We start from the raw sequence: 27,014 nt of genomic DNA, 5'->3' as shown, positions 1-27,014 counted from the left end.
ACTCTCCTCTTTCACCCTCATCAAGAAGCTATTTAGCTCCTCTTCACTTTCTACTATCAGAGTGGTATCATCTGCATATCTAAGACTGTTGATATTTCTCCTGGCAATCTTGATTCCAGTTTGTCATTCATTCAGCCTGGCATTTCACATGATGTACTCTGTATGTAAGTTAAATGAGCAAGATGACAATATACCTTAAAAATGATGTCTTAAATGAAATTACAAAACGGAAACAGACTTCAAGAATGAGCTTACAGTTGCCAGGGGAGGGGAGGAAGGATGAGAGGAAAGGATAGTTAGGGAGGGTGAGGTGGACATGTACACACTGCTGTATTTAAAATGTATAGCCAACAAGGACCTACTGTATACCACATGAAACTCTGCTCAATGTGTGGTAGCCTGGGTGGGAGGGGAGTTTAGGGGAGAATGGATACAAGTATATGTATGGTTGAGTCCCTTCGCTGTTCCCCTGAAACTGTCATAACATTGTTAATCGGCTATACCTCAATACAAAATAAAAACTTTTTTAAAAAGGAATGATAACTCTTGATCATACTGTTTTTATTTTATTTTATTTTTTGATCATACTGTTTTTAGACTCATGGAAGTTCAAATGATTTTGCTTTGAGTAATACCTGGATGCCACCCCCACTTTAGATGGCCAAGGAAAGGGTTGGAAGGGACAAGCCAATCTCCTTCGACACCTCCTACCCACCTTGGCCTTGGCCCAGGGTTCTAGTCCCAGCTCCACCCCACCCCAGCCCCCACTGCCAGGCTGGATCCTCAGCACTCTGCTCTCTTTTTACCTGTTCCTTTCCCTACTCCTGGGGCCCCTAGCGCCTGACCTCTCACCCCTCATTCTCCCTTGCCGGATTCCTGTCCCAACCTCCTCCCAGCCCTGTCACTGTTACCAACGGGGTCAATCAGATACCTGACCCATGCCGGGGCAAGTTGGGCAGGTCCAGCCTAAGGCCTCTTCATGCACCTCCTGGGGCAGGAGCTCCCTGATGTGTGGTTCTGGCTCCAGGACCTGCCCAAGGGGCAGAAACTGACACAACCTTGGTTTCTTCTGAGAGGGAGCAAATCAGAATCTGGGAGAAAGGAGAAAGAGGCAATATAGGCCGGCTGGTTAACTAGAATCTCTGTTCCTTGGGGCTGGGTCAGCTCATGCACCAGGGCTTAGTCCCGGAGAAGCAGATTCTGCGCTCACACCCCTCCCTTTCCCAGGCCTGCAACTGGAATAGTGCTGCCTCCTGCCAGCATGGTTGGGCCACAGGACCAGCCTGGGCCCACCGCCCCCAGCAGAACCCCACCACTTGAGCCTGGAAAAGCAGAAATAGGAAAGAAAGACAGGAAGAGGTGGGCAGGCCCAGAGAGACCAAGAGTGAAAGTGGAAAGAGGGTGCACCCCAGGACGGGAGGGCTCGGCCTGCTCTGAGAGGTAGTGGGGAGCAGAGAGGGGCAGGGGCACGGGAGGAAGACGTGACTCCAAGTGATCCTCAGGGTTCCCACTTGTATCCCACCCACCTCCACCCCCAACCCACCAGAAGCGAACTTTGGGTCCCTCCTCCCAACCTCCTACTTCTCTCAGAGTTCCTCGGGTTCAAAGAGGTTAACACAGCTTCAGGAGATCCAGGGAGGATAATGATAGTTTAGAATGTGGTGAGGGAAACGATTGTAATTACACAGCGAGCTTCTCTCTGAGGGCTTCAGGGTATGTGGCAAGGACCTGGGAGGATCCATTCCACCAGCAGACTCTCTCCAGCCCGGAATAGCCTCCTCACACCACATCCCCAGAGGCTCCTGCAAGGAAGGCCAGGAGGGGAAAGTTCCTCCCCACTAGGGAATCCTCCTCCCCAGTTGCTTCTCAATGGCCCAGCCCTCCCCCTCCTTGGAAAGACCTGCGGTGCCAGGGAATGAGTCCACCGACCCTAGAATTAGGGCCTTTAGGAGGAAGAAGCAAGAAGTGGCGGGGGGGTGGGGGGGTGGCGGTCAGGGGTCATGAGTTACTGCCCACTGACTCCAGCTCTGATGAAGGCAGTTTGGGTGTGGGGTGGCCTGAACGGTAGCAGTGCCCCTTTACCCTTAGAGTGGTTCCCCCCACGTCCCTCCCACCCAGCTTCCACCCCTTCCCCCACACCGCCCCCGCCCCCGCCCCCGCCCAGTGCTGGAGTCTGCAACTCTGAGAGTGGGCCAGGTGCCTCTGACCTAGAGCCCTGCTGACCTGGCTCCCAGGATTTACAGCTCCTTTTCCTGAGGATGAAACATAACGGCCCCGCTACCCAAGGCTACACGAGCACCTCTTTCCTCCAGCAGCTCCTGAAACCTCATCTCTGCTTCTCTCCCAGCAACTCACAACCTTCAAAGCTCAACGCCTCCCGGTGGGCTCCAACCTACGTTTGCTATGAACCAGTCAGGACCTTAAAGGAGGTGGGACTGAAGGTTGCCGGGGTAACAGCCGGAGAGGGGCACCCTAAGCGGGAGGACAGTTGCCTGGGAGACCAGGGCAGTGGGCGGGGCCACAAACCCTGGTTAGCTAGTGTTGTGGAGGAAAGAGCTAAATGTCCACATCTCTCCTAACTCCTTTGCCGTAAAGCCAGTAGCGTTCCCTCCTCGGGACTGGGTCTAGAACAGCTGGAAATCTGAAGTTCCTGAAAGAGAACTCCCGAGGGTTACCTGCAACCCGAGGGAACCCAACCCAACATTCCCAAGCTTGAGGGAACTCAAGGAAAGAGGCAAGATGTAGGAGAGGGTGGAGAGAGGAGCAAGCCTTAATACATTATGATATAGAACTTCTCAGACTAGAAATCTAAAGTGAAAAATACGCCAAGCATGGGGGAAGAAAAAAGGTCCGTTTTAGTCCCACTTCCAAGAAGCAGAAATTCCAGACTCTACCACCAGATGACAGTCTTGCCCACTCATTGGATTAAATGCAGTCCTGGAATCCGCGGGAGGAAGCCAGGAAGCAGAAATCCTTTCTGTGTCACAAGTTCCCAACTCTTGCTCTCTAGTATTTGGCAGATACTCATAACTCTTTCTGGCCATGCATATACAGTTTTCTTTCCCTAACGGGACTCTGACCAGAGCCAGCGAGCAAGATTCATTCATTCTTTATTCAAAGTCACTAAAGAAGATTGCTGGGAGAAATATCAATAACCTCAGACATGCAGATGACACCACCCTTATGGCAGAAAGTGAAGAAGAACTAAAGAGCCTCTTGATGAAAGTGAAAGAGGACAGTGAAAAAGCTGGCTTAAAGCTCAACATTCAGAAAACGAAGATCATGGCATCCGGCCCATCACTTCATTGCAAATAGATGGGGAAACGGTGGAAACAGTGGCTGACTTTATTTTTCTGGGCTCCAAAATCACTGCAGATGGTGACTGCAGCCATGAAATTAAAAGACACTTACTCCTTGGAAGGAAAGTTATGACCAAACTAGACAGCATATTAAAAAACAGAGACATTGCCAACAAAGGTCCATCTAGTCAAGGCTATGGTTTTTCCAGTGGTCATGTGTGGATGTGAAAGTTGGCCTATAAAGAAAGCTGAGCACCTAAGAATTGATGCTTTTGAACTGTGGTGTTGGAGAAGATTCTTGAGAGTCCCTTGGACTGCAAGGAGATCCAACCAGTCCATCCTAAAGCAGATCAGTCCTGGGTGTTCATTGAAAGGACTGATGTTGAAGCTGAAACTCCAATACTTTGGCCACCTGATGCAAAGAGCTGACTCATTTGAAAAGACCCTGATGCTGGGAAAGATTGAGGGCAGGAGGAGAAGGGGACAACAGAGGATGAGATGGTTGGATGGCATCACCGACTCAATGGACATGGGTTTGGGTGGACAAGGAGGCCTGGCATGCTGCAGTTCAGGGGGTCACAAAGAGACACGAATGAGCGACTGAACTGAACTGAAAGAATTCTTTGAAAAAATTTCTGGCTTTCTTGGATCTCACAGTGTGAGACTGATAAGTTGGGTGATAGTAATGACTAATTACCTCATTTAGAATTGGGTGTCAGGCAGTTAATCTTCATACCTTATAAAATAGGTCCAGTATTGTTATTTCCACCTTACAGATAAGGAATCTGAGACAGAGTCAAGTCCACACAGCCAGAAAAGCTGGACAGCTGCATCTTAAACCCAGGCAACCTCAGTTTGAGTCTAGAAGCTATGTAAGTAAGCCCCACGACACACAGGACGCAGATATAGCTAGGAGAAGCATCTACTGTACACTTGGGAGTCAAGAATGGACTCCTGAAAGACATATCCAAAATCTCATCTATACTGAGACCTGAAGAAAGAGTAAATTGAGGGGAGGGAGGGAGGGAATGGAGGTAGAAGGGGGAGTTGTTCCAAGAAGAGGAAACATTTGTGCCAAGATACTGTGGAGATGATCAACAGATAGAGGGCAAAGGCTACATCCAGGTTTCTGACCTAGTTGATTGTCATTCACTAAAATGAAATAGCAGAATGGGGGCACAATTCAGGGGAGAGACGTTCTTTGTTTACCATATTTCATCTATGATTGAGGGTGTTTCTAAATGGCAATATCAAGGAGGCATCTGGTCTGGAGTTTGGGCCAAGATTGTTTACCTAGCGTCCTATCTCCTCTATATGCTCCCTGAAAAGGAGGGCTAAGTTTTTCTATTGTTGTTGTTTGGTTGGTTTTTGTTGTTGTTGTTGTTGTTCTTTTTTCGGCTGCACTGGGTCTTTGTTGCTGCACTGTACCAGGCTTTCTCAAGTCGCAGAGAGCAGGGTGAGGCTACTCTCTAGTTGTGGTGCAAGAGCTGAGCTTCTCATTGCGGTTGCTTCTCTTGTTGCCTAGCACGGGCTCCAGAGCTTGAGGCTCAGTAGTTGTGGCACATGGGCTTAGTTGCTCAGCAGAGCATGGGATCTTCCTGGACCAGGGATCGAACTCAGTCCCTTGCATTGGTAGGTGGATTATTAACCACTGGACCACCAGGGAAACCTGGGAGTAAGTCTTGTTTTTCTTTGCATCTCCTAGACCTGCCACTAGCTACATGTTCAGTAGGGAAGTAAAAACTGGGCCACTTCCTCTGAGGAAGAGAGGTGACACCACCTCTGCTCTCAAGGAGTTTTGAATTTTGCTGAGGAAATGACATCAGAAAAACATTTTGGAGAACAGGATAGGCTAAAGTATGGGATGAAGGTAATCACCACTCTGGAAAATCAGAAAGTAGAGCAAAGAACCATGAAGAAGGAGCCTGTGAACGCCCTTACTGAATGACTGCTGTGTAATCCTCGCAACCAGTGAGGGCAGGCAAGGTGATCCTATTTTATAGAGGAAGAATCGATGAAAGGTTGAGATGCTCATGTCTTGGAAGGAGCCAGGTTTTTAGCCAGGTCTAAGGTTTTTGTTTTGTTCATTTGTTTTCCATTCTGCTGCAGTCTTAGTTCCTGTTCTCCATAGAACAGATCATCTCTTCAACGCTCCCTACCTTTGTCCTCCTCATCCCTACCCAACCTCCTTTCTTTATACCTGGGCCCGCAGTTTCCCCCTGCCTCATTCCACTCCAGTTCCCAAGCCCAACTCTGTCCTTACACCCAGGGCTCCATCTAGTCCAAAGAGGAAGCCAATGTCCCTCTGTTCTGCCTGAGAAGTCCAGTAATGTTCACCCACTTATTAAATAAACATTATGTGTGCCCGGAAACCAGAGCTGATCTGATCCCCTCAAATATGTTCCGTCTATTGGTTGTCTATTGACCTCTAGAGCTTCATTAACATAGTTTTTTTGTACAAAGTTTATTATTGGAGACATAGCACAACAACAAGTGGGAGAGCACACAGAGAAACAATTCGTTTAGTTAAAGAGAAGCAAGGCAGAGAGAAAGGATGTGGGCATCCTCCCTAGTGAGGAGGACCTGACCTCTGGGCTTTAGACTCAGTAAATCATCCGGCAGAAGCTGAGGGTCTGGGAAGAGGTATCCAAAACCAGAAAGACTGAAGCACTTCAGGAGCACTGTAGGAGCTGGGCGCTCTTCTGCTCGGCCCTCTGGCTGCACCCAGGGTTACACCTGAAGACTAGGGCTGGTCCTACACCTGGGTGTCTCCCCTGGGGACTTCACTTTCTCCAGCTGAGGTCTCTGAAGCCAGATCTCTCTCTCATCCTCGCCCCTACAACTACAAGCCCCTTCTCAGACTTCTGAACCCTGCCAGCTCCAAAACTACACCTGGGAATCCAGAGATCCCGATTGCTCTGCAAGCACAGTGGTCTCTGGCCCTGCTTCCTCTCACTCCTCCCGCAGTGGTCCCCAGTCCCTGCCTTTTCCAGCCTACTGACTCCTTTATCAGTGAATCAAGCCTCAATTTCACATTCACATTCTTCCTGGCTCCAAGTCTTCCTCTGGTCTCAGGACTTCCCACCACCTCTCCACCTTCTCAGGTTGGCCCTAGTCTCTTTTTCTCCTAGCCTCCCTTGCTAACCTCCATGTCCAGTTCTCCCATCTCTTGATCCCCCTGAGGAGACCAGCCTGAAGCTTCTCTCCAGGCCCCTTTCTGATCCTGGGGTCCTTCTCATAGCTGAGGCTCCTCTGGGCTCAAATTCTCCACTGCCTCCCCCTGAACTCTCAGTGCTCCCACCAAAGCTGACTGTCACTGCTGGGCTGTCTGTCTTCCCATCTCCGCTTTACTCTGATCCTCCGCGTCTGCCTCCTCTGTGGGGCTCCCTTGGTATCTCCCAGTCTCTGCCCGCGCCGCCTTCCTCCTCCAGATTTCATTCCCTCTCTCATTCCCGGGCTTCTGGTCCTGCTCCCATGTCTGTGCACCCCTGAATTCCTGTGGTCTGGCCATACCCCCTCTCCTCCCTGGTGGCTCTCTGCCCTGTCTTCTCTAAGTCCCCCACTCGTTATGCCTGTCACTTTCCTTCTCTGTCTCTCTAGTTAAGTCTCTCCTCCCAGTGTCTTCCCCCTCCCCCGACCCTCTTACCCCTGCCTTTGTCTCTCTCATCTCTTCCTCCTGCTCTCTCTATCTCTGTGCCCCTGATCGGTGTCCACTTCCCCCCTTTATCTCTCAGGATCCCCTTGGTCGCTCTGACTCTGACTTTCTCTCCCTTCCTCTCCCTCACCCTAGGATCTCTGTCTCTGCCTCTCTCTGAGTCCTCGCTCCCTCCCTCTCTTTCCCTCGGCTCTCTCCGGCTCCCTCTCTCGCCTCGGATGACAGCGCTGCCTCTTTTGTTGGCTCCGCAGCCAATCGCGGCCGCTGACGACACGGGGGCCGGGGCTATAAAGGGCCTGGCCCGGGCTCGGGCCCCCCCAGCCGCCCGCCCCGGCCGCCCGCCCGCCCCGCCCGCGCGCCCGCCGCCCCCGGCCCCCCCGGCTCCCCCTCGGCCGGGCAGCCCCCAATCCCCACGCCTCCCGGACCCCCTCCTCCCCCTCCCTCCGCCCCCTCCCCGCGGGACTCCGGCGTCCCCGCCCCCCAGTCCTCCCTCCCCTCCCCTCCAGCATGGTGCTCGCGGCCCCGCTGCTGCTGGGCTTCCTGCTCCTCGCCCTGGAGCTGCGGCCCCGGGGGGAGGCGGCCGAGGGCCCCGCGGCGGCGGCGGCGGCGGCGGCGGCGGCGGCGGCGGGGGCCGGGGGGGAGCGCTCGAGCCGGCCGGCCCCGTCCGTGGCGCCCGAGCCCGACGGCTGCCCCGTGTGCGTGTGGCGGCAGCACAGCCGCGAGCTGCGCCTGGAGAGCATCAAGTCGCAGATCTTGAGCAAACTGCGGCTCAAGGAGGCGCCCAACATCAGCCGCGAGGTGGTGAAGCAGCTGCTGCCCAAGGCGCCGCCGCTGCAGCAGATCCTGGACCTGCACGACTTCCAGGGCGACGCGCTGCAGCCCGAGGACTTCCTGGAGGAGGACGAGTATCACGCCACCACCGAGACTGTCATTAGCATGGCCCAGGAGAGTAAGTGGGCGGCGGGGTAGGAGCGGTGGGGTGCTGGCTCCCGCTCCGGCTCCGAGAAAGTGAGCGCCTCCGGCTCCGAAGCGGGGCGCTCCGGGTCACTCCGGCCGGAAACCCTTTTCTGCGAAAACTTGATGGATGGGGGGGCGGGGGCTGCTCCACAAGTTTTCCGAGCGGTGGAGATGGGCTGCGGAATTGTGTGCCCGCCCCGCTGCCGGAGGTGAGGGGGCAAACGGAAAGGGTTGCGAGATACCGCCTCCCACCCGTGTTGTGGGGATTCTGTAGCGGAGGGGAGGGGGCGGCAACTCATCCTGAAGGGTCCTGGTGGAGAGGCTGGAGAACAGAATCGGCAGGCTCCGGGACTCGCGCAGTCCCAGCCAGGCTGCCGTGCTCTCCGCCTCTCAATGGACCTGGCACCGACTCACCGCCCCGTACACCTTGGGCTTTGCAACGCGCCCCTCGGGCGGCCGAAAACCTAGGGCTTCTTTCCGCCTCCCAGGAGTGAGATCCCGAGCCCTGTATCTCAGCCAGGGCTCAGCAGGCACCCAGCCGGCACCCATTCCACCAGGAGCCCTTCTGACACCGGCTCTCCCGAGGGGCCGAGAAAGCCGTGCCTTCTTGGTACTAACAGAGCTCAGAGAACTCAACTCCATGGCGCTGGGGCTAAGGGCACCCATTTGGCAACTCAGACCTTAATGTTGTATCTCATATTCACCCGCCTCTAGCCGCAACCAGGCTTGAGGAGCGAAAGACTGAGAGAGGAAAAAAATTTGGTAGGAGGGAGGGGAACCCAGGCATCCTAGTCCCTGGCCAAACGTAAGATGAACATGTTAATAGACTTAAGCTGCTTTGAAATTTTATGGCCTGGAAAATCCAGGCCAACACTGTCCCCCCAACCCCACCCCCTGCAACCCCCCCCCCCAGCTCTCCCTAAGGTCAAATGATGCCCTTTCCCCCTCCTCGCACTGAGGTGTTCCCCCCACCCCCCCCCATCCCCAGCAACTGCAGGGAACCAGATCCCCTCATTCCCTTGTGGTTTGGCAAAGTCGCCCCCCTCCCCACCAACTGGTTTTATGGCTCTGAACAGAAGAGGGGGAGACTGGTTTATTGGCAAATGGGTCATAAAAAGCTGAGGGCTGAGGGGAGTCCTAGCAGCCCACCCCCAAGGGAGAGGCACAGGAACCCAGGTGTGCCTCTGGGAGGCTGAGTGCCTGACACTGCCACCAGTTTTTCTGTGACCCTAACGCCACAGTACTTGGTTAGGGCTGTAAAGAAAAGCACACTCAAAGGACTAGGAAACTATCCTGGGGTGGGGGTGGGAAGGTCTAGGATCTGGTCTTGAGTTCCTCAGTCTCCCTTCTGTTCTTAAGGTTCTGCTTTTATACAAGCAATGATCAGACTGACTGAGAGCAGAGATGGGGGTTAGAAATCAAGTTAGAAACAAGAGTGGTCGAGGAATTCTGAAGAAGAGTTTGCTGGAAGAAGATGAAGGGTATGGAGGAAAGAGATACTTTGGTCTATGTGGTGCGGGTGTTTGAGGATTTCGAGTGTGAGCGATGGAGCTGTGGACTTCCCCTTGCTCATTCTATCCCTAGCATCTCTTAACCAATAGGCCGGAGCCCAGAGATCGCTCTGGTCGTTGGGATGCAGGAAGTGAACAGATGCTGCACACACAGTTTGGGAAGTGCAGGTTAGACTCAGGGGGTGGGCAGAAGGGGGAAGGACACCAGCAGGTGGGGTTTCACCTCGGCTTCTACCCTCCAGCCACCCCAGGGCTTGGATAACTAGGGAACTGGGTCTCCAGCCAGGTATTGTACGTCCCCTTTAAGAGACAAGCTGAGCTCTTAAGAGAGGGAGGGGGAGCCGAGGGGCGGGGAGGGAGAGAGGGGAAAAGGAAAAAGAGACTTTTATAGTCTAATCCCCAGGGACCCGCTTTAATAAGAGACTTGTGCTCTGCTAATCGGGGGAGGTGTTTGTCAGCAGAGATGGCCTCGGCTCCCCTCCCCCTCCCTCCCCTCCCCCCAGCCCTCTACCCTGGACCCCAGCCCCCACCTCTCCTAGGCTGCACTGCCTGCCCTAGTTCCCTCCACCCTCTCAGGCTCTCCCACCCCAGCCTATCCTGGGAACCCAGCCCCCTTGCCCTTCAGGGAGCCAAGCCCAGCCCCTCAGTTTCTCTCTCTCCTCCCTACACCCAGAGGCCCCTGCCCTCTCTGTCCAACCTCCTGCCCCTAGGCTTTCCAGCCAGGGTGAGGAAAGTGTGTTTGGTGTTTGGGAGTGGGGGGTGTGGGAAGAGGAGGAGGTGGTGAGCAGGGAGGGGGTTGGGCTTTTGCTGAAAATAGTGCAGTGACCTCTCTCCAGACCAGAGCCGCCTACTAAACCTGACCTGCTGCCTGCCACCAACCCGATCAATCCAGCACAGATGTGGCTCCTTCCCTCCCCTTGGGAGCTGGGCTGTGCAAGCACTGGGCACGCTCTCAAGCCCCTGGTTCCCTCTGTGACTCTACCTGTTTCTTTGTTCCTCCCCCTGTATGCTATCCTTTCTCCTTGCCCCACTGGTCTTGGCTGCCTACCTCCTTTCAGCTTCCTAACCCCCATTCAACTCCTTTAGCATCCCTCCTCCTCTCCCAGTGTTCTCCAGCTCCCAAACATATTTCTCCCCTACCATGATCTTCCCCTCTGCTTCTCTCCTCCACTTCTATCTCTTCTAGATGTCTGTCTTCATCTCTAAGTCTCTTCTCTATTCTTATCTCTCTCACTCTCTCCAGTCTCTCCTTTCTTCTCCTTTCTCTTTCTCCGAATGTCTCCATCCTGTCCCCTTGTGGTACCAACTGTCCTCATATCCACTGGGGGAGAAGTGTATGATGATTCCCAACGGTGGGGATGGGGGACTCTGCCTGAAGGAACCAAAGCCTTAGAAGGATGGGGCCCTGGAACCTAGTCCCCCATCACTAAGCCTCGGGTCATGTTTAGGTAGGGATACATGTTTAGAGTTTACAAAACTAACAATAAACCAACTGAGAAACTACTACTATTTTCACATTCTTTATTTAATGCTCAGCACTCCTATGAAGCAAGGATTATTATCTGTAACAATGAGAAGCTTGGTGAATAAGGTCACATATTGGTTAATGAGTCAGGTAGTGATTAAACCCACTTAAATTTTAGCCAAAGAACAGGGTTTATGCCAGGAAGAATTATCCAGGACTTGCCTATGTAATTTAAGACGGGGAGCTTAGGGAGTTCATTCAGCATGTAGTTACTGAGCATGGCCTGGTACTGTGGGAGGCAATGAAGCTACAGTGGTGAGCAGTACAGAAGCAGTATCAACACAGTGTCTGCCCTCATGGAGATTAGTCCTTAATGGTGAAGGCAGGCAGGAAAATAAAACCATCTCTATACTGAAATTAGGCGTAGTATGCTATTTGGATTGTTGCTTGTCACTGTCCATCTCACCAGCAGCTACCCTGCCCCAGGGACTCTCCTCAACCCTGAAACTCCACTCCCCAAACTCTACCCCATCGCCCCATCACTGAAACTCCAGCCCCATCACTGAAAATCCAGCAGGAGGCTAACTGGACCACCGGTGCTCTGGAAGCTTGGAGAAGAACTTAGGGAAAGAAAGCTGCAAAGGAACTTTGTGTCTTGGTTCCTGAACATCTGAAGATCAGTGAGCACTTACCTCCCCATTTCACTTGGAGTATCCTCCTAGTATCTCCTAGGGTGGGGAATGGGGGAATGATTATGAAGCAACAAATGATAAATTCTCCATGATTATGCAGACCTGGGCATGATACATATGGACTTGGACTTCTGATCATCCTTTTATGGCTCTGGAAGTTCATTCCTAGTTCTTCCTCAGGCCCTTAAGAGTGATAATGGATATTCATAACGAATAGAAACATGATTTAGGGCATTCCCAACTGAGATTAGAAAGGGGAACTGAGAGGAACTGAAATGGAAACAGAAGCAGATATTAAGAATCATCCTTTAAACTCAAGAATGGTCAGATTATGATCTAAAACAAGGGGAAATTGGCCAAAATGTAAAGCTGGATGTTAATGACTTTTTACAGACTTATTGGCACTGGACTGAAAAACCAAAGGAAGCTCAGAGGAGAGAAGACATTATAGTTGATCTGATTTGTTGAACTTTATTTCTGATGCTTTGGGAAAGTAGGAGAAACAATACACAGAGGTAGTTCTTCCCTTTCTTGAAAGTGGAGGCATTAATGGTGAGGAAGAGGAAGCAGCTGAGGGAGCTTTTCTCAGGGTCAAGGGATTGAGCAATCAGGTGCATATGTGCACGCGCATGTCCAACTGCAACCCCAGGGACAGGCTTGCCAGGCTCCTCTGTCCATGGATTTCCCAGACAAGAACACTGGAGTGGGTTGCCACTTCCTTTCTTCCCAGCCCAGTCATCAACCCTGGTCTCTTGTGTCTCCTGCATTGGCAGGTGGAGCACCAGCCGGGAAGCCCAGATACAATTGGGAGTGCTTAAGTAGTTCCATTCTTCTGGGTGTGTTATTTCTAGTGGGAATGAGGCAAGAAGCCTAGATTTGAATTCTGGTTTACTTCATGGAATAAATTTACTCCTTGCTCCCTATCTGGACCCTGGGTTATCCATTCCCGGAGGCCGTCTGTTCTGGGCGAGGGGGCCTGTGCCAGGCTACACCTGGCCACCAGACAAAATAGAGTAGAAATGGGGCAAGGTGACCTGAGGACAGCAGGTGTGGTAAGAAGTTTGGCTTTTATGGGGAGCATCAAAGGTTCAGAAAAAGGTGGAGCCCTATATGCTGTGAAAGTTGGAGGAAGGGAAGACTGTACGTGAAGAATTCCCCAATAACTACTTTTGCAGCTTACCTGGTAGAGAGGAACCTATGCATTTAAGGAAGGGTTGCAGATTAGGAAGGCCTGATAGAGCCATTATCTTACAAGGAGAGTGGGGGGTGCTGTTCTAGGTACCAGTGATGCAACAGTGAAGAAGACAGGCAGGGGAGAAGGGTAAAGAACTGGAAAACACAGACTGAGGAGTCTGAGCAGTCAGTGCCTCCAGGGCTGCTGACCTCCTCCACGAACACTCTTTGCTGATACTGTGCCCCCTTCTCTCTTATCAGCCGACCCTGCGGTGCAGACAGATGGCAGCCCTCTTTGCTGCCATTTCCACTTCAGCCCCAAGGTGATGTTCACAAAGGTACTGAAGGCCCAGCTGTGGGTGTATCTCCGGCCTGTGCCCCGCCCAGCCACAGTCTACTTGCAGATCTTGCGACTGAAACCACTAACTGGGGAAGGGACTGCAGGGGGAGGGGGCGGAGGCCGGCGTCACATCCGTATCCGCTCACTCAAAATTGACCTGCATTCACGCTCCGGCCACTGGCAAAGCATCGACTTCAAGCAAGTACTACACAGCTGGTTCCGCCAGCCACAGAGCAACTGGGGCATCGAGATCAACGCCTTCGATCCTAGTGGCACAGACCTGGCTGTCACCTCCCTGGGGCCGGGAGCTGAGGGGCTGGTGAGCAGGGAGCCTGAGATATTGGCAGATATGCATAACCTGGCCCTGAGGAGGTGGGGTGTTGGAAATGGTAGAGCAGGAACTAAAGGGGGTTAGGGACCAGCATGGTTTTTCTAGGCCCGGAGCTGACTCTAGAGGAGTGAGGTGGTGGTGGTGATGGTGGTAATAGGGTGCTACCAGTTTTCAGAGATCCAAGGCAGGCCAACAGTTGAAAACTGTATTTGGGGTGAAGGTGTGAGTTAATAGATTCACAGGACAACAAAGATGGGCTGTTGTTGAGACCTTGGGCCAAGGGGCTGAGGAGAGTCAGGTTGCCAAGAGAGAGAATTAGGGAAGGTGAGTTTAGGGAGACATGGCTAGCTGGTAAGAAAAGCGGGTAGAAAACGGGCTGGGGAGGGGAGCACTGGAGAAGCTGAGAAACCACTGGTCTCTGTTCTCCTGCCCCTACTGAGGGGCAGGTGAGAAGAAACAGGGAGTAAGAGCTCCTCGAGGCTCTATTACATCTCTTTCTCCTCTCCCTCACCCCCAGCACCCTTTTATGGAGCTTCGAGTCCTAGAGAACACAAAACGGTCCCGGCGGAACCTGGGCCTGGACTGCGATGAACATTCAAGTGAGTCCCGCTGTTGCCGCTACCCCCTCACTGTGGACTTTGAGGCTTTTGGCTGGGACTGGATCATCGCTCCTAAACGCTACAAGGCCAACTACTGCTCCGGCCAGTGCGAGTACATGTTTATGCAAAAATATCCGCACACCCACTTGGTGCAACAGGCTAACCCAAGAGGCTCTGCCGGGCCCTGCTGCACACCCACCAAGATGTCCCCAATCAACATGCTCTACTTCAATGACAAGCAGCAGATTATCTACGGCAAGATCCCTGGCATGGTGGTGGATCGCTGTGGCTGCTCCTAAGGTGGGGGACAGCGGATGCCTCCCCAACAGACCCTGCCCCTAGACACCCCAAGCCCTGACCCCCTGCTCCCCAGGCCCTAGAGCTCCCTCCACCTCTTCAGATGTAACATCACACCTTGTTCCCTGCCCACACGGTTGTATTGCACACCCGAGGGAGGCAGGTGGGAGATTGAGGGGTGAGGGGTTTGGGGGAAAGGGGGAGAGGAGGGGCATGGTCAGGTGGGGAATGTTTGAGGTGAGAAGGTTTGGCAAGAAGACAGAGAGACGTAGAGACAGAGGTAGAGCAGAGGGATAGAGACAGAGGAACAAAAAGAGCAGCAGTGAGAAGGCAAAGGGATAGAGATGCAGGAGAGACAGAGACTAGGCAGAGATAACCATGTGAAAGAGACCGAAGTGGAGTACTAAGAGAAAGCCCCGCGCCAAGCCTCCTTTCTTCCACTGGCAAGGTGAGGGGCTTGGTATGGCTGGGGAGGTCCCCTGACTACCATTCTCAGTAAGAGAGGAAATCAAAATCCATTCTTAGCTTCTTCTCTTTCTCCCTCCAGCAGTGGCTGGGGGAAGGAAAGTGAGGGCAGGGGCAAAAGTGAGGATCTGGGAATTTTATTTATTTATTTATTATGACTTTTCATTTTTTGGTATTTCATATTTTGGTATTTGGCTTTACTTAAATAGATGGGCCCCTGCCCACTGTGCCCTATTTGTACCTTATTCCCCAAACCCTGTTCTCCCTCAATACTCACCTACTTAAGCACTTGTTTAAAGCTTCCAGGGTTGAGAATGGGAGTAGAGGGCAAGAGGGCTGACATGGAAGTTTCCAACCCCAAATCACCCTACTTAAACTTCCTGAGCCAAATGGGTTGAACTGAGTTCCAGCAGTCACAGAAATGGTAAGAGGTTAGGGTTTAGGAGCTGGGGGGGGGTGGGGTGGGGGGAGGGCGGTGGGGAGGGGCTCAACATCCAGGATCTGTATGAGAGCCACAGAACTAACCCTCAGGTCTACCCTCTCGGTACTGACTTCCTTAGGCAGAGGTGTGGCCTGCTTATGCCCAAATTCCCCCCAGTCAAGAGAGAGACCAAAGAGCCTGCGGAATGCCTCTGCTCCCTGCCTCTATCTTCAGGTCCATAAAAAGAAGAGTAGAGACAGCCCAGAGTCTCCAGGTCTGCGAAGGGTCAGGAGGGGTCAAGGAGTAGGGAGGCTGAAGGATACAGGGCATTTGAATCCAAATCACTGCTCTGGGCTAGGGAATAGAGCCAGCAGACAGAGGTGGAAGGGATTCTGGAAGGGGGAACTTTCGGTCCCCCAACCCCAAAGCTCAGGGTGGAAGGGGGTAGAACAAGGGAGCAGAGTGTCTATAATTATTTTATCTTTTATTTTTGGAATCTAGCAGTACCTGGCAGCAGGGAGGGGATGATACAGTGGGGAAAAGCATCTGACAAGGCCAGTTAGAGCAGAGGTTGGGAAGGATGGAGACTTCCTGCTTTGGAAAGCTAGAAAGCAGGCAGGGACTGGTTGCCACTCCAGGTCACTAGCTGGGCCTATTCATTCCTTTCACAATCCTGACCCATCCTCCTCTGGACTCACTGTGCCTCAGTTTCTTCCCCTCGATGGAACGAGAAAATAGCAGCACCCGCCACAGCCAAGAGATGAATTCTGAGCACTTACCACGGGCACTTTATGGACATAAAATACCTCTCGCTGTGGGACAGATAACCAGGGCACCAGAGTAGTGGTGAAGAGATGTGAGGCTTAGAGGAGTCACAGGCTTCAGAGTACAAGTCCCCCTCTGCCTCCCAGCTGGACAGTGCCTGACACCAAGGAGCTGAGAATCTTCTGATCCATACCCTATCCATACCTCACCTCCAGACCTCTTGGCTCCAGGCAGGAGCCTAGAGGATGTTAGGAGTGGAGGGGGAAAGAACCTTCAGCAAAACGCACTCTTGAGTAGAGCCAGCAGTCATGGGTCTGACGCAAACAATACGGAACACAAGTAAAACCTGAGCTGGAAAGCTGACCCGGAAGGCTTGTTCTTCCCGAGAACATGACTTTCCTGCCTGGCCCAGCTGGTGGAAGGGGCAAAGGTATGTAACCACCCTTGGAAAGGTGATGGTGGTGAATTTTGGCATCTTATTCCCATTCCCATAGTGAAAAAGTGAGATGAGGTATTTTGGTACAGGAAAGGGCAAGGGCTCATTTCAACTTGCCTCCTCCCGTGCAGCAGCAGTACTGACCCCCAGTCTCTCCTCTCTGGCCCTGTTCTTCATCACTCCTTCTGCTCCAATCTTGGAGAACAAGATGCACCTGACCACCAACGCCATTCACATTTCCTTGGTGGGAAGAAAGGAACAGAGAAGTGAAGAACAGAAGATGCCTCCTCCAAGGTCAAATGCCCATGTCTCTCGATCTTGGCACAGGGTGGGGATTGGGCAATAGGCATCAGGTGACTTCCCTCTACAAATTCTAGAGAGCTGGGGCAGTAGACTTGGAGACACTTAGAATATGCCCCTTTAATGCCACCAAATAAAGACCTTTGGGGGAAGGTCGTTCTCTTATGAACATAAACCTATGAGTTGAAGTCTCATTCCCCTGGTCTTCCTCACCCCCAAAGAGGCATGGGGTAAAGAGGCTTGGAGGCATAGCCCAGCAAACTAGTGGGAACTAGTAACCCTTCTCACCTTATGATGTGTGTGGACCTGGCCAGTGCCCCTCTGATCATAATTAGTGTAATTATTATTTACTTTGTGTATTTGTTACACCGTGTGTGTGATTGCCTTTGTTTGTTAAGGGTGTCTGAGGAGTATGGGGCTGACAGGGGCACTGGAATGCCGGGAAAGGACCTCTTCACTGAGATCAAGGCTTCCTGAAGGGAACTATTGCAAAAAGGCCATCAGGCAGTTTTCAAGTTATGTGACAGAGGGCAAAGATGGCCATAGGGTGCTCTGAGTTTTGGGATGGTCACATGACACAATCCAGCACTTGAACCTGAAAAAAGAAAAATAAAAGCAGTCAAAGAATTTAGAATTCAGCGTTAAGCTCTTCTCCCTAATCAAGCGCCATGTTTACACCTCGGAGACCAGGAAGCAGAGGATCTGAGGGAGAATGAAACTTTTGTGCTTAAGGAGTAAGAAGATGGGGGTCTTTGGGATGAGAGCTGGGGCTTGCAGCCAAGGAAGGTTGGGCAGAGGATGGGCAAGAAAGGGAATCTAAACCAACTCTTCACTGGAGGCTTGATCCTGAACAGTCCCAAAGATTACAAGACCCTCTCCCAGCCTCCACAGAGCAGAAGATCTAAGTCCTCTTGAGATATGATTCAGATAATACCTATCCTATTTTCCTGCAGTTCCATGACCCTAGGTTTTCGCAACAAAATTTCAACAAAATCCACAAAACCAACCCAACTTTGAACTTCTGGTGTTCCAAGAATGGTTAAGCATCTTAAATACTTCCATTCTACTATAAAAATGTCTCCCGTGTCGCTGGAGCACACTTCCCAGGGCATACAAATTGGTGGGAGTGGGGGGAGCAGTAAAAGAATCCTGCCTGTAACTGCAAGTAGGAAAGTTCCTGTGACATCAATCTGACCCAGAATGGGGGACAATATGGGTTCAGTGTGCCACTGTGCTTTCCCTGCCCTGGCAGTTCGGCAGACTGACCCCACCTCGGACCAACTACCAAGCTCAGGGAGGACTGAAGTGCTACACGCTGTCCTCCCCACCAGGAGCTGCTCTCTCCACACCTACCTCTCACTGTGCCCCTGGTGAAAACAGATCCCCCACCACACCCAAGGTCCACTGTTTCCTACCTTGAGAGAACACCAAGTTACAAGATGATGTTCACCCTCAAACATCTGCAACCGAATGGACGAGTAGCTACCCTATACCTTGTCTCTGCCCACATCAGGGGCCCCAAGCTAAAAACCAGCAGACAGGGGCATTTACAGCTTCTGGTGTATGGTGGAGGAGGAGCTGGGAAGTCAATGCCCCAGCCACAAAGCCGGCTTTCCTGTCAGTGAGCTGGGTGTAAGGGAACAACTGGGACGACTCCCACCTATTCTCACTCTCAGAATCCCCCAAAGCATTTGCGTATGTGGTATGCACACACATACATTCTCTCAAACTAGTACACTCAGCCCCCTACCCTCTAGCTGTAACTTATTCAGGAAAAAGAAAGTACTTCTACTATAAATCACCAAGTAAAATTAAGAGCTAATTACTGAATGATTACAATATATGATAAGCAAACTATGCTCCTCACATAAATATGACAGGTTCTCACAGCAACCTTCACAATAAGGTTGCTATTGGCACAGAATTGAAGAGTCAAGGATGATTAAATAATTTGCCCAGGGTCTTGGAGCCAGTTGAGCTAGTGTGGCAGAACAAGGAATTATACTGAAGTAGTTGCTATACAATATTTCATTCTATTAACAGATATGAGAGATAGAAAAAGGCAGGGATAACTGAAAAAGGAAAAGAAATAAAGAGAAAGCTAGAAGTACTTTAGGCTCAATGGAAGTCCAAAATCGCAAAACTTGGTATTTTTCAGTCCCTTTGGAAGGAAACATGAGTGTGTTGACATGTTGCAAGAGAGGGGGACATTAGATTTTGGTGGCGTCCAATAATCAGAGATGAGTGATACTGTCAGGGGGTCCTCATGAAAGAGAACAGGGAAAAACATTTATTACAGAATACATTCTTATATTCTTATTTATTTTAGGTCTTTCCTTCCACCTGATCTGTTTCTCATGTCAGACATGGCAACAGGACTCAACACCAAGAAGCGCTGTTATCCCCATCTTCCTTCCTTATAATAGCCCTCGCCCCCACAGAAGCTTCTAGCCTTGTATCTTCAGAAGTAAATTCCCAGGATTTGGGGTGGGGGGAAGGGCAGTTTATAGTGATGGTGGAGAAAAACAGAATGATCCTAGAGAACCATAAAAAGGTGCAGATTTACAGCGGAGGAAGCTGGCTCTCTCCCTATCTTTTATAGACTCCCTCATTAAGAGCTTCCAGGTATGCAGAGAATGTCACAGCTTCAAAACAGGGAAAAGCAGCCTGGAGTTAGCCAACTACATCTGGATCCTGGATTAGCCACACTAAAGAGACTGGAAGATAGGAAGCAAGGGTACTTGGATCCCAGATAAAGAACTACAAGGCTGGATGCCTGTTCTGCTTCTCAAAGGACTTACTATTTTAGGACTGAATTAGTAAAAATCATAGGGATCCTGAACTAGTCATGCTCAGAAAAGTATATATGGAATGATTACAGTGAGACAGGAAGAGGAGGATTTGGTGATCAGACTTGGAGGTGAGACACTTCTGATCAACCTAAGAACAGCTGCTGGAATAGGATGAAAAGGGCTAGTAAAAAACCCACACAAGCCTGATGAGCAATTCTGGGCTTCCCTGGTAGCTCAGCTGGTAAAGAATCCACCTGCAATCCAAGAAACCTGAGTTTTATCCTTGGGTTGGGAAGATTCCCTGGAAAAGGGAACGGCTACTCACTCCAGTATTTTGGCCTGGAAAATTCCAGGGACTGTATAGTCCATGAAGTTGCAAAGAGTCAGACATGACTGAGCGACTTTCACACATAGCTGTGTCAAAAATATGGGGAAAGTGAGTTAAGTATGGAGAATGATTAGGCTTCAGGAAGAGAATCCTGGGGACAGGGGATGGGGTGCAGAGTCTGAATACCTTTCTGGAACATTACAGAGGATAAGGAGACAAAGTAAAGAAAACTTCTGAAGGACTTAGCGCTCCACTCTTCTTTATGAGCATCTGCTCTATTCTTTTACCTCTTATTTTGGGTAGAAAACCCTTACTGAATCTATAATCTCTGTAAAGATACAAAACTGAACTAATTCTCTCTGTGGTTCCGTCTTCAGAGAGTAAAAGAGGAAAAGCTAGCTTTAGGATCAGGGCCTAAAGAAAAGGGAAGCAGACAGTAGAGCCCAAGAGAGAAGAGGAGGAAGTTTACTCAACCTTCCATTTTGCACATTTCTCCAAAGTCTTAGAATGGGGCAAAATTCACAACAAATGAGCAGTCTTTACATCTGCTCCCCAAGACACCAGTTTTCCTAAAGCATCTAAACTTAGGTCCCTGTCCTCCAGGAACCAAAGAGACTTTGTGGAAAGAGGTTCTTGTTAGGAAGGTGATCAAACATCTTCTATTAATTATAAAACCAGACAGAGGTGTTAGTAGAAACGGGAACAATGAATTAATTACACCACAGCAACATGAGATCTGGTCATGAAACCAAAGTCTTCAGGTAAGGTGCCAGGTTCTTAAGTTTTACTACCAAAACCCAAACAAAGCCCAACCTTATATAGATGTATAGTACTAAAGATTAAAAGGAGAAACCCTATACCAACATGTCCAAAAGATTAAGCATCAGGTCTCAGATCTACATGAAATTCAAATGCAAATAAGCAGCCCTGCTTAGGGAGAGCCAAATCCTAGTAGGAGGCTTGGCAAGGAAAATGGATTTTAGTAATATCCAAGAAAAACTGCGACCAAAACCGCAAAAGCATATTTCTGCAACAGAAGACAAACTAAACTAGCGTAGGGCTTGATCAGAAAATAGAAGGCTCTAGTCTACAGCTCATGTTCCCAACAATCTAGGCAATAATTTTTAGCACCTCTGACATCCTGTCATACTCGGAATCCCTACATACTTTCTTCTAGTTCTAAGGGGGTGCCCAGCGAAACTGCTTTCCTGAACTGCATAACCAACAGGATTCCACATGTTGGCTTCAAATGCAACCAGTTAAGTCACTCTTGAAATTAGGGCCTTTCTGGACTCCAGAATAGGCACTCTGCACTCCATTCCGTAATAGACTACTAATCTCTAACCCTAGTGTTCATATACTTTGCACCTCCTAAAACTTACACCATTGTATTTTATTCTAATGGGTCATTTCAACCTGTTGAAGCAAAGATTCACGGTGAAACCTGGCCTCTTCATGGAGAATAAAGAAGTAAAAGGATGCCTGTGAGTATAAGAGACGGAAATAAATAGGCTTAAAGGCACATACTCAATCCTTTTCCTCGTTCTCTTTTCTAAAGGATAAAGGCATTATTGCTAATTCTCTATAATATTTGGTGAGTATCTCCTTATCTGGTCTAATCTGGCTCTAAGAACTCAAAGGAGCACCTGAGAAAACACATTGTTCTTTTTTCTTTTTTTTTTTTATTAACAAGCAAAATAATAATTAAAAAACAACAACACAACAACAAAACCCTTAAAGTTGGAACTGCAATAAGTCAAACTGCTGCTGGAGTTTACAGATGTACCCAGGGTACATGCTCCCTCATTCCAAGGCAGGACCTAGGCACATAACTGTGCATTTAGGTATATATGTGACCAGGAAGAGTCAAAGAGGTGGAAACCACTGGAGAACAGAAAGCATCAAAAGTTTTTCATCAGGCAATTCCAAAGCGCTCTGCTCTTTTCCTCTTCTTTGCCTATAAAGAAGCAATAAGAAAAAAATTAGATTGCAAGACAACAGTGGCTCAGGTTCCTGGCTGCTTTAATCCAAATTCACATGGACTATCACAAGGTCCAAGAAGGAGGGAAGGCCACACTTAAACCGGCAGCCAGAGATTTAATGTCTAAATCTCTCCAGTTATCCACTTAGGGCAGTTTGGTGGAAGGTGGTGGGGGTTGCGGGGGAGGAAGAAGAGAACAGTGCTAGAAAAGCCAAGATTCCAAAAGGAGAGAGGGCCACTCAGCTGTACAGCAAGTTAGCCTGGAAACAATGGATCCTTCAACAGGCTGGGGAAAGTCTTTCAGTAAGTGGGGAAATGGAAAATTTCAAAGGACAAAAGGCTGACCAACACTGTATCATGGAGAATGTGAAGCGGATGCCCTTCTGGGCAATTAGGCCCAATCAGCAACTATTTCTTAGGCCTCCAAATCCATAGAAAGACATATAAATCTTCAATGATAACAGAATAAATGAGGAGTGGGGGCCGCCCCAACATGGATCTCTTAAAGGAGTCAGCGTTGGAGAGAGGGCACAAAATGGGTAGAGGAAGAGAAAGATATTTTTCTTATGTAAGTGACTCACGAAACAGTGCAAGTTCTCACTCTAACCACTGTCCCCAGCAAAGAAGGGGCTTTCCCAAAATTCCATTCCCAGAGGTTTAATTTAGATTAAAAAGGAAAGCTGATCGTGATGAGCCTCTTCTGGGCTTTGTTGGCTTCCTGGTGTTCTGGTTCATCCCTAAAGGTCCCAACCGAGGAGTTACCATCACTATGCTGGTGATCTGTTCAGTATGCCGCTACCTCTTCTGGCTGATTGCAGTTCTGGCTCAACTCAACCCTCTCTTTAGGCCATAGTTGAAAAATGAAACCATCTGGTACAAGTATCACTGGCCTCGAGGAAGAAGACCTGTTTGCCAGTGCTCAGTCACTGAGGTCAGGGAGAGAACTCCTCTAGACGTAAAATCACCTCCATATCCAAGCTACCTTCCCTAACACAGCCACTTTGGCCATCAGCTGCCTTAAACGTTCACACAACATCTGAATATCTTATTTTACAATGTGGTTTTTCCTGTTACCTTTTTGACACTTTGATGGATATGCCTATTTAATCTAAACTGTACTGCTTCTATAAAATGTTTATGCCCTCTTCCAAGACTGAAAGTGCTGTTCTTCTGAGAAATAACGTTACTCTCTCCTTGGAATCTGTGGATTTGAAGATGGCTCCTGTCTGCTCACAACGTAAGAATCAGCAGTGGTTAAAACCTGTTGTATGACAGACTCTGGTGGGGCAGTCAGTAGGAGAACACGTTCAGAGGGAAAATCTGTCCCACCAGAATTATACCAATGTATTTAATATATTATACTATTGTCAGGATGGATTTCTTATTTCTGCCATCTTTTGGAATACATTAATTTTCTGCTTTCTAAGGGGAAAAAAAGAAAAGTTGAGTGGGCCTTCCCTGGTGGTCCAGTGGTTAAGGTTCCACGCTTCCAATGCAGTGGGCATAGGTTCAATCCGTAGTCAGGGAACTAAGATTCAACATCCTATATGGTACATAGCCAAAAAAAAAAGCAGAGTGCATACAAGCCCAGCCCACTGCACCTGGATTGATACAATTCTTTGGAATCAAATTAAAGTCATCTGGTTCATATAAACTCCATTAGCCTCAAACATTACTACTCCCTTACAAACACTAACTCCCCCAATAAAAGCCATTATTCTTTTCTACTCAATGAAATCCTCATCTGCCCTATCTTGGAGGTCAAATGTACCAACTCAGTGAGCATGCCTGGTTTAACAATAGTTTTCTTGGCAAAGAGGGAGTGATTTTTTTAAATTAATTTACTGAAGGCAGCACAGTCTGTTGTTACATGCATGTACTTCTCTAGCTGTAGTGAGGAGGGGCTTCTCTCCAGCTGCAGTGCATGGGCTTTTCTCTGCAGAGGTTTCTCTTGTAGTGGATCGTGGGCTCTAGGCATGTGGGCTTCAGTTGTTGAGGTGCACCAGCTTAGCTGCTCTGTGGCATGTTGGGATCTTCCCAGATCAGGGATCAAACCCATGTCCCCTGAACTGGCAGGCAGATTCTTAACCACTGGACCACAAGGAAAGTCCCAAAGAGGGGGTAATTTTAACCAGAATTAAAACAAGTCTATTTCTAGCTCATCCTGGCAAGCCAGCAAGCAGGCAGACATTTACTTACAACAGGTAATGCTTTATTTTGAATTAGCAGCACAAAGAATGCAAACTCTTAGTTTTTTCTTAATGAAGAATGTAAACTGATCTGATTCTGAAATTTTCACGGTTTATTACAAAACTGACTCTGATGTTTATTCATAGGGACCATAAGATTTTGAGTGTGTAAGGTAACAGATTTAAAGAGGTCATCTCTAGAGACAGATGGAAAAAAATAAATTTGGATTAAATGGAAGAAGCAACATTTCAAATTCCTCATCAGCTAAGAAGTTTCTATCATTATTTTAACTGTTCATGTACACCTTTGCTGACACTTGGTTTCTATTATAGATACTCTTAAACCAGCAAATGATTATTGTCCGTCAATGCCCTGAGCAGTCTGCCAGTGCTCGGTCTCAATGAATGTTACTCCAAAGAATGCCAGTATATGGATGTGTATGTCCTGACAAACAAAAGCCGTTCTTTCATTTGCACAAACCATTTGTAAAGAAAATGATAATAACAAGAAGTCTCATTTGACGACTTCCCCAGTGGTCCAGTGGTTACAGACTGTGCTTCCAATGCAGGGGGTGTGCGTTCAACCCCTGGTGAAGGAACTAAGATCCCACATGCGGTGCAATGCAGCCAAAAACAAATTAAAAAAAAAAAAAAAAAGGTCCCATTTGAGCCCAACTGTCCTATTTCAGAGGCAAGTTAGGCACATTGATATTTGTGTCTGGGTTGAATATGGTGGCATTAAATAATGAAAGAAATCTGCTTGGAGATAATTAGAGATATTGCTACTTAATAAATAATTAACAATATGACAAATACTGTCAAACATTTTATGCAGAATCACTTCATGATTAAAATCCTGCTTCAAGGTACCTTTTATTATCCCCCCCTTCCAGATGATGAACCTGAGATTCAAAAAGTTACTATAACTTATACGTAATATATTGTAATACTAAGTGGCACAGTCACTTAACCAAGTTTACCTGATTCAAAATCTTGTGCTCTTTCCTACTAGGTTAACTGGCTCTAACAGTAAATTACTAAAGTATACTGCTGGAGTTCAGTAGGGTCACTTTATCCAGAAAACAGATATCAAGCAAAGAACCAAAAATCTTGTCATTTAGGCACCTAAGAAGCAGCAGGGAAATAAAACGTTTCTCCATTCTGTTTGTCTTCATTTTCCTTTCAAAGGCCCTGTGAAGCATTCCAGGTATATTTTACCTCTGTATCCTCTGTGGTTCCTGTTCCAGCTGAACTTGTGACAATCCCAAACCGCTCCTTCCTCTTTTTCAGCTTTTCGTCATCCTCCGACTGTTCAGGGACAAAGAAAAGCGTTGAAACAAGCTAGCCTCCATTCACAAGATAAATACCAGTGAAATTATAATTTATTGATTATACACTGGCCAACCCTGTGTTAGGAACTAAGGATCAAAGAAACAGAAAAAAACAGGAAACTGAACAAGCTAGCATATAGCATAATGTCCCCAGAATGACTAAAAACGGCAACCCACTCCAGTATTCTTGCCTGGGAAATCCCATAGACAGAGAAGTCAGGCGGGCTACAGTCCAGGGGGTCACAAAAGAGTCAGACACGACTTAGCAACTAAAACAACAATTCTCCTATAGCATTTTAAAGCTACTATTCATATCCAGCACTGTTCAATATCAGAATCTCATATATATTATATTCCCATCAGGACCTAAACTCTGCCACTTTATCCAACTTTAACAGTTATTTTTTCCTGTTCCACCTTCTTCTCATAGCCTGTCACCAGTAATCAAAAGCCCAGTCCTAAGATTAGAAACATCTAAAAGTAGGTGGCATTCCTGGGTATTTCTTCACCCCTAAAAGCATATTCTAGAACTTAACATATCTAGACAAAGATCCTATCCTCTCAGATATCCCAGGAGACCCTCTACTCCATAGACACATAACATTCTCATCATGGGCCAGGACAGTTTCTTTGACCTTATTTACAAAAGGTAACCAAAGAAGGTAAGGTTAAAAGTGTTGAAACAAACTTTGAGCTTATGTGTGGTGCTTCTGAGCTGGATTAAAAAAAAAAAAAAAAAGCCTAAAAAAGTTCATATTCCTGCAGTAAGTAGGCAGTGTGTGTCTCTGAGTGTCCCAAAAACCAGAGTCAAAATGAAAGGCAACCAAGAGAGCTACAGAAACACAAGAACTTTTAAAATACCTTTACTCTCAAGCCCAACAATGGAGTTGTCTTTGTTCCGCTGAGGAACCTTCTCCTAGTCAAAAGCAAGGTAGCTAAACAGCTTTCTGTGTTCAATCTGTCTAACTAGCCCAGTTCTCTGAACACAGTAGTCAGGACTACTTTCTCAGTCTTACTTTGGTTCTTTCAGCTTGAGAAACGTTCATTTTCTCCCTTGTGCTGCACCTGCCTTCTAGCAAGGAAGAAAGAAGCTAAGAAAAGTTGGTAGCTATTGAAGAACTGAAGAATCCTACACATGAGTTATCATCACTTAATCACAGTGTATTAGTAGAACAGAATACTGCCTACATATATTTGTCTGCCTTTTTCATTATAACCATCAGCAAATCCACAGTGGGCATATAATTAGTGTAATCTAAACTACTGTAAAACACTGGGCCAGGTTCAAAGGAAAAAAGTATTCTTGTCTTTAACAATCATAAATTAAAATAATCATGATTGTATTATAGCCACTATTATTTGGGTGTGGGTGCTTACTATGTGCCAGGTACTATATGAAGTTCTTTACATGCAATATTTCATTTAACTGTTTTAACAACCTTAAAGATAACAGGTACTATGATATACATAGCAGGTCATTTTATAGGTAAGAAATCTGAGGTTTAGAGAGATTTAACTTGCCCAAGTCTCACAAACAGTTAAGCAGCAGAGCCAGTAATGGAACCCAAGCCATTTTACTCAAGAACCTACTTCTTAACTTTACCAAAACCTCAGGTATCTCACATAAGCATTTCTTTGGAAGAATAGTAGCAGAATGGAAGTAGTGCTTAATTTCCAAGGGAAGAAG

At 48.5% G+C, this 27,014-nt stretch overlaps 2 protein-coding genes across 2 annotated transcripts in view; one reads left to right on the top strand and one right to left on the bottom strand.

The window, feature by feature from the left end:
* Positions 1-7,461: 7,461 nt before the first annotated feature.
* Positions 7,462-14,430, top strand: GDF11 (growth differentiation factor 11). Its single transcript, XM_052640913.1, has 3 exons — positions 7,462-7,903; positions 13,014-13,411; positions 13,941-14,430. The coding sequence occupies exons 1-3, from the start codon at positions 7,462-7,464 to the stop codon at positions 14,319-14,321; spliced, it is 1,221 nt and encodes a 406-aa protein (XP_052496873.1). The 3' UTR covers positions 14,322-14,430.
* A 7,084-nt stretch (positions 14,431-21,514) lies between these two features.
* Positions 21,515-27,014, bottom strand: part of SARNP (SAP domain containing ribonucleoprotein) — a 47,836-nt gene continuing 42,336 nt past the window's right edge. The window contains exons 10-11 of the mRNA XM_052640236.1: positions 25,215-25,304; positions 21,515-21,783 (exon numbers count right to left, since the gene is read on the bottom strand). Coding sequence (XP_052496196.1) covers positions 21,742-21,783; positions 25,215-25,304 — 132 coding nt within the window. The 3' untranslated portion in view covers positions 21,515-21,741. The remainder of the gene's footprint in view (positions 21,784-25,214; positions 25,305-27,014) is intronic.

The sequence above is a fragment of the Budorcas taxicolor genome, chromosome 5, assembly GCF_023091745.1.
Source record: "Budorcas taxicolor isolate Tak-1 chromosome 5, Takin1.1, whole genome shotgun sequence".
Taxonomy (NCBI): Eukaryota; Metazoa; Chordata; class Mammalia; order Artiodactyla; family Bovidae; genus Budorcas; species Budorcas taxicolor.
This window is presented reverse-complemented; position numbering and strand designations above follow the sequence as displayed.